This window comes from Peromyscus eremicus, chromosome 3 (genome assembly GCF_949786415.1).
Source record: "Peromyscus eremicus chromosome 3, PerEre_H2_v1, whole genome shotgun sequence".
In the NCBI taxonomy this organism is placed as follows: Eukaryota; Metazoa; Chordata; class Mammalia; order Rodentia; family Cricetidae; genus Peromyscus; species Peromyscus eremicus.
The window spans coordinates 82,231,258-82,237,017 of NC_081418.1; the positions used below are offsets into that span (position 1 = coordinate 82,231,258).

Sequence of the window (5,760 nt, forward strand, 5' to 3'; positions counted from 1 at the left end):
GCCTCAGAATTTCATAAAAAACATCATGTCAATAGTAAAGGTTTAAAAAAAGGATTTTTCCATAACCTGGCAACAAGCCAAAGATATAGTAAAGAAATGTCCTACTTGTTCCTTCTACAATCAAACACCATTACCAGCAGGATGTAACCGAAAGGGTACTCAGAGGAATGAAATCTGGCACATGGATGTGTTTCACTTTGCAGGATTTGGAAGTTTGAAATATGTACACCATATCATTGATACTTATTCAGGATTTCAATGGGCAACTGCTTTGAGTTCTGAAAAGGCTGAATCTGTAATCACTGATTTGCTAGAAGTTATGGCCATCACGGGTATACCTGCACAAAACAAAACTGACAACACTGGACTAAATTTCTGAAACTGTGAATAAGCCCTGACTAAATTCTTTCTTTTAACAAGAGTTGACATGGTCATAGTGTCTCTTCACAGCAATAGAAGATTGACTAAGAAATATAGTATAGGAGACAGTTAAACAAAGGAATACGTCTCAGTTTCCTGACTGCTTTAATGGATAATTTTGAGTCACTTAAGCAGATAAGGCCTACAAAATCAGAGCAAGTTTTCATTTAGCTTTAACCTCATTGTCCCTAGTTGCTGAGAGGGGACATGTTTACCAATTTCCTGCGACAGATGAAATGTCATTGTTATTGCTGTTGATGAGACCAGAAATGCAGGACTAGTGAAGTGTAAAGCCCTCAGCACCATTCTCTCTCTCACACAGATAAGTAACTTATTTGGCAGCTGGGCTACCCCAAGAATAGTTTTTGTTAAGGTCTGCATCACTGTGGGAGGTAAATAAGAAGCTTGGAGACAAAAATAAACTCCCAAATCATCAGGCTCCACTCTGTTGATCTTGAGTGTGAAATCTGTTCCTGACCCACTGCCACTGAACCTGTCTGGGACTCCAGATAATCTCTTGGAAACCTCATATATCAGGGGCTGTAGAGAGTGGCCTGGCTTCTGCAGGTACCATTCCAAAAAGGTATCTCCATTACTATGTACAAGGCTCTGATTAGACCTGCAAGAGATGGAGGCCTTATCTCCAAGGCTGACAGGCAGGGAAAGTGGAGTTTGAGTCATCACAACATCCCCTCTGGAAGCTGAAATAAAGACAGAGAAGGACAAAGTCATGGACAAACTTAATTGATTTTTTTTAGTTTATTTCAGTTTAGATGTTTATATTACATAAAATGCTTTATACACTAAAATTTGCTTTTTAACAGAACAAGTGAACTAACAGCCCTAAGGGGCTTCTAGCTGTTATTTAGACCATCCCAGTCCATCGTTGTCATAATTTTCATTGTAATACAGGTTCCTTCCCATCTGGGTCCTCCCTCTCACAGATGTAAATCTCACAGGCCCCATCCTGGAGGATGAGATCCATCTTCCCTACATGGACAGAACCCATGTGATCAGCAGTGAGACTCAGGACTCATCCCCAGTACCCATCCTCCTTTCTCACTGTTCTTACCAGGAATCCTGAACACCAACAGCACCAACAGCATAACAGGAAACTTCATTTTGAGGAGGCAGTCTGAGGAGACTGATCAGTCACTGCAAGAAGACTACTTTTATCTCAGACTAAGAAAGGTGTGTCCTCCCTAGGGAGCAATATGCAAAGGTCTGGGTTAGTGCTGCAGTACAGGCAGAGGAAAGAGTTATGAGGATTTTCATGCTGGCCCCTCCTTCTTCACCAGAGTCAGAACAAAAGAATAAAAAGGAAAAAAGCTGTTTCTGTGTCCAAAAATGGCCTCCTAGTGCTTATCTGATGGAGTGTAAAGATGGTACACTGGTCTCCACGGTCCAGCATAAGGACCCAGAGGCTTAAACAACAGAAATTCATCTTCTTAGTGTGTAGAAGACTTGAAAGTCCAAGATCAATTACCAGGAGGTAGTCATTGCACCCTGTCTTTCAGACTGTACTTCTACTTGGCCACTTCCATGTCTGGCTCTCACAGAACTTTTCCTGAAAGGATTATTTGAGTGTGTATTCTTCTTTCAAAACATTATTTTCTAATAGTTAACCATCTGAAAATACAGTTTGTCTCATTTTGTAAATTTAATTTATATTTTGTCATGCTGTTATGACAGGGATATAGAGGTGGCTTTTGCTAAACACATTGAATTTTCACTAATACTTTAAGGTGCCCAAAATGTGTTACTGTAAACAAGATAAAGCCTGGTATCTGTACTTTTGTTTTATGTAGATCTCTTTACTTTTGCTTCAGACTTCTGTTCAATTTAGTATATAAGCATGTCAATCAGTAGAAGATTATATGTTAAATCAGGTAGTACAAGGTTGATTAGTCTTAAATGTATTAAACCTATTTTTTCCAATTTAGGACTGATGAAATTACTAAGATATTTTATTGTTGTCTTTGTTAGGGTTCTTAATTGCTGTGAAGAGACACCATGACCATGGCAACTCTTAAAAAAATTTTAAAAGAGTTGGCTTGCTTATAGTTTCAATGTCTCAGTCCATTAGGGGAGCATGGCAGCTGGCAGGCAGATGTGGTGCTGGAGCTGAGAATGCTAAATCTTGCAGGCAACAGGAAATCAACTGACACACTGGGTGGTATTCTGAGTGTATGATACCTCAAATCCCACCCCCACAATGACACACTTCCTCCAACAAGGACACATGCCCTCCAAAAAAGCCACACCTCCTAATAGTGCCACTCTCCATGAGAATATGGATTATAGTGGGAATGTAATGCAGGCCAATTACATTTAAACTACGATAATTGTTATTCTTTACACAGTTTGTTCCTGATTCTGCAAATGCTTCTTAAGTCTCCATTGCTGCTTTAAGACCCTGGTCATCTTGGACTTTAGAAACAATTAACCTTTCAGGAAGATCAACTCATGATGGAAAAATGCCAACACTAAGAGGGAGAAACTGCCTGATTTTGGAATGTGAGTCTGCCCATGAAATTCCTGAGCAATTATGAGCACTCATCTCATCACAGATAAATACATCTACATATGATGATAGCAATGGTTTCTCTAGAGTCTAGAATTGAGAAAATGAGTAGTCAGACCTCTAACTGAGACTTCATAGCTACACACAGTTCTTAACCCTTTCCTTAGTTCTTTCTCTTTTCAACACTAACATGCATGTACCATTATAGACAATGATAGACTTCTGTCTCCTTTTGCCTTGCCAGTGCAGTTGTATTGACTTAACTCTTGTTTAACTGTCAACATTTATTCAGTTGACTTCTATTTCAGGTATATTATCTAATTTCTGTGAACCTCTGAAAACAAGTCCAGTAACATTACCAAATGGCACAGGTAAAATTCTGTGGATATTGAATGAAAAAATATTCTCACAAAACTCTTACTGGGCTAGGGAGATGGCTCAGCAGTTAAGAACACTGGCTGCTCTTCCAGGGTACCTGGTTAAATTTCCACCACAGGTGTGGTAGCTCACAGATATCTGTAACTCCAGTTCTAAAGTATCCAACACCTTCTTCTGGCCTCCATATATGTCAGACACTTACTGGTAGAGAAAACACCCAAATACATAAAATGTAAACATAATTTTCTTGTTTATTTAAAAAACTGTCTTAAAGTACACACATTTATGATTTATTACTGGGATATAGAAATCACATTGATGACAAGCAGTCATTTGGTCAAGGTATCAACATATTAGTTTTTTTGTTTTGTTTTGTTTTGTTTTTTCAGTTTTGGTTTTGTCAAGACAGGGTTTCTATGTGTAGATTTGGAGCCTGTCCTGGAACTTGCTCTGTGGACCAGGCTGGCCTCAAACCCTGCCTGCCTCTGCCTCCCGAGCGCTGGGATTAAAGGTGTGAACCACCAATACCTGGCTAAGATTGACATTTTTACTATGTTGATCCTACCTATCCAAGAGAATAGGAGATCTTTCCATTTTCTGATATCTTCTTCAGTTTCTTTCTTCAAAGATTTAAAGTTTGTGTCATATAGGGCTTTCACTTTTTGGTTAGAATTACCCCTAAGATATTTTATGTTATTTGTGGCTATTGTAAAGGGTGATGTTTCTCTGATTTTGTTCTCAGTCTGTTTATCATTTGTATAAAGAAGGCTACTGATTTTTTGAGTTAATATTGTATCCTGCCACATTACTAAAGGTGTTTATCAGCTGTAGGAGTTTCCTGGCAGAATTTTTGGGGTCACATATATATGATCATACCCTCTGCAAATAGTGAAAGCTTGAGTTCCTCCTCTCCAATTTGTATCCCTGTGATATCCTTTTGTTGTCTTATTGGAAAGCCATCTTTTAAAGGAGCTGTACCTCTGCTCACAGCTATTGAACAGAGCCTACACAAGAAAATTCTGCTGCTAAGAAGCTGTGCTTGACTCTTTTCTGTGTGTGTTTAGAATCCTTTTGTTGTTGTTGTTGTTGTTGTTGTTGTTTTTGTTTTTTTGTTGTTGTTTTTTGAGACAGTATTGCTCTGTGTAGCTTTGTGCCTTTCCTTGATCTCACTCTGTAGACCAGGCTGGCCTTGAACTCACAGAGATCCGCCTGCCTCTGACTCCCAAGTGATGGGATTAATGTCATATGCCATAGAATCTTTTTTTAAAGCTTTCTCAGGTTTTATTGCCAAATGTTTGAGTGAAAAATGTAGATGGATGTTTCTTGTCCTAACTACCAGTTCCCAAATACCTGGCAGCCACTTCCCTAATTACTACACAGTGGCTTCTATTAATTATGAATGCTCAGCTGAAAGCTCAAGCTTGTTATTACCTAACTGGTACATTTAAATTAACCCATTTCTATTAATCTATGCTTAGCCACCTGACTTGGTACCTTTTCTCAGTAAGGCATACTCATCTTGCTTCTCACCATTTGCCAGCAACTCTATGACTCCACCCTTCCCTTTCCCAGAATTCTCCTAGTCCATCCCTCACACTCAATCTCTTCCTGAACAGCTACCAGCCAATCAGCGTTTTTATTAGCCAATAAGAGTAATATGTATCAGTTCCTTGGTTGAATTTTTGGGGTCACTCATGTATACTATCATGTCATCTGCAAATAGGGAAAGCTTGACTTCTTCCTTTCCAATTTGTATCCCCTTAATCTCCTTATGTTGTCTTATTGCTCTGGCTAGAACTTCAAGTACTATATTGAATAAGTATGGGAGAGTGGACCGACTTGCCTAATTCCTGATTTCAGTGGAATCACTTTGAGTTTCTCTCCATTTAATTTGATGTTGGCTGTTGGCTTGCTGTAAATTGCCTTTATTATGTTTAGGTATGTTCCCTGTATTCCTGATTGCTCCAAGACCTTTATCATGAAGGGGTGTTGGATTTTGTCAAATGCCATTTCAGCATCTAGTGAGATGATCATATAGTTTTTTTTCTTTGAGTTTGTTTATATGGTGTATTACATTGATGGACTTTCATATGTTGAACCATCCTTGCATCCCTGGGATGAAGCCTACTTGTTCATGGTGGATAATTGTTTTGATGTGTTCTTGGAGTCTGTTTGCCAGTATATTATTGAGTATTTTTGTATCAATGTTCATGAGAGAGATTGGTCTGTAGTTCTCTTTCTTTGTTGCATTTTTGTTTGGCTTGGGAATCAGGGTAATTGTAGCCTCATAGAAGGAGTTTGGTAATGTTCCTTCTGTTTCTATTGTGTGGAACAATTTAAAGAGTATTGGTATTAACTCTTCTTTGAAAATCTGGTAGAATTCTGTGCTGAAACCATCTGGTCCTGGGCTTTTTTTTTTTTTTTCATTGGGAGACTTT

At 38.7% G+C, this 5,760-nt stretch overlaps 1 gene segment (V, D, J or C); it reads right to left on the bottom strand.

Annotated features, from left to right (window-relative positions):
- Window positions 1-570: 570 nt before the first annotated feature.
- LOC131906378 (Ig kappa chain V-II region 26-10-like) lies at window positions 571-1,541 on the bottom strand. The segment is given in 2 exon segments: window positions 571-1,121; window positions 1,493-1,541. Coding segments are annotated over 2 exon segments (600 nt in total).
- Between the last annotated feature and the right edge of the window lie 4,219 nt (window positions 1,542-5,760).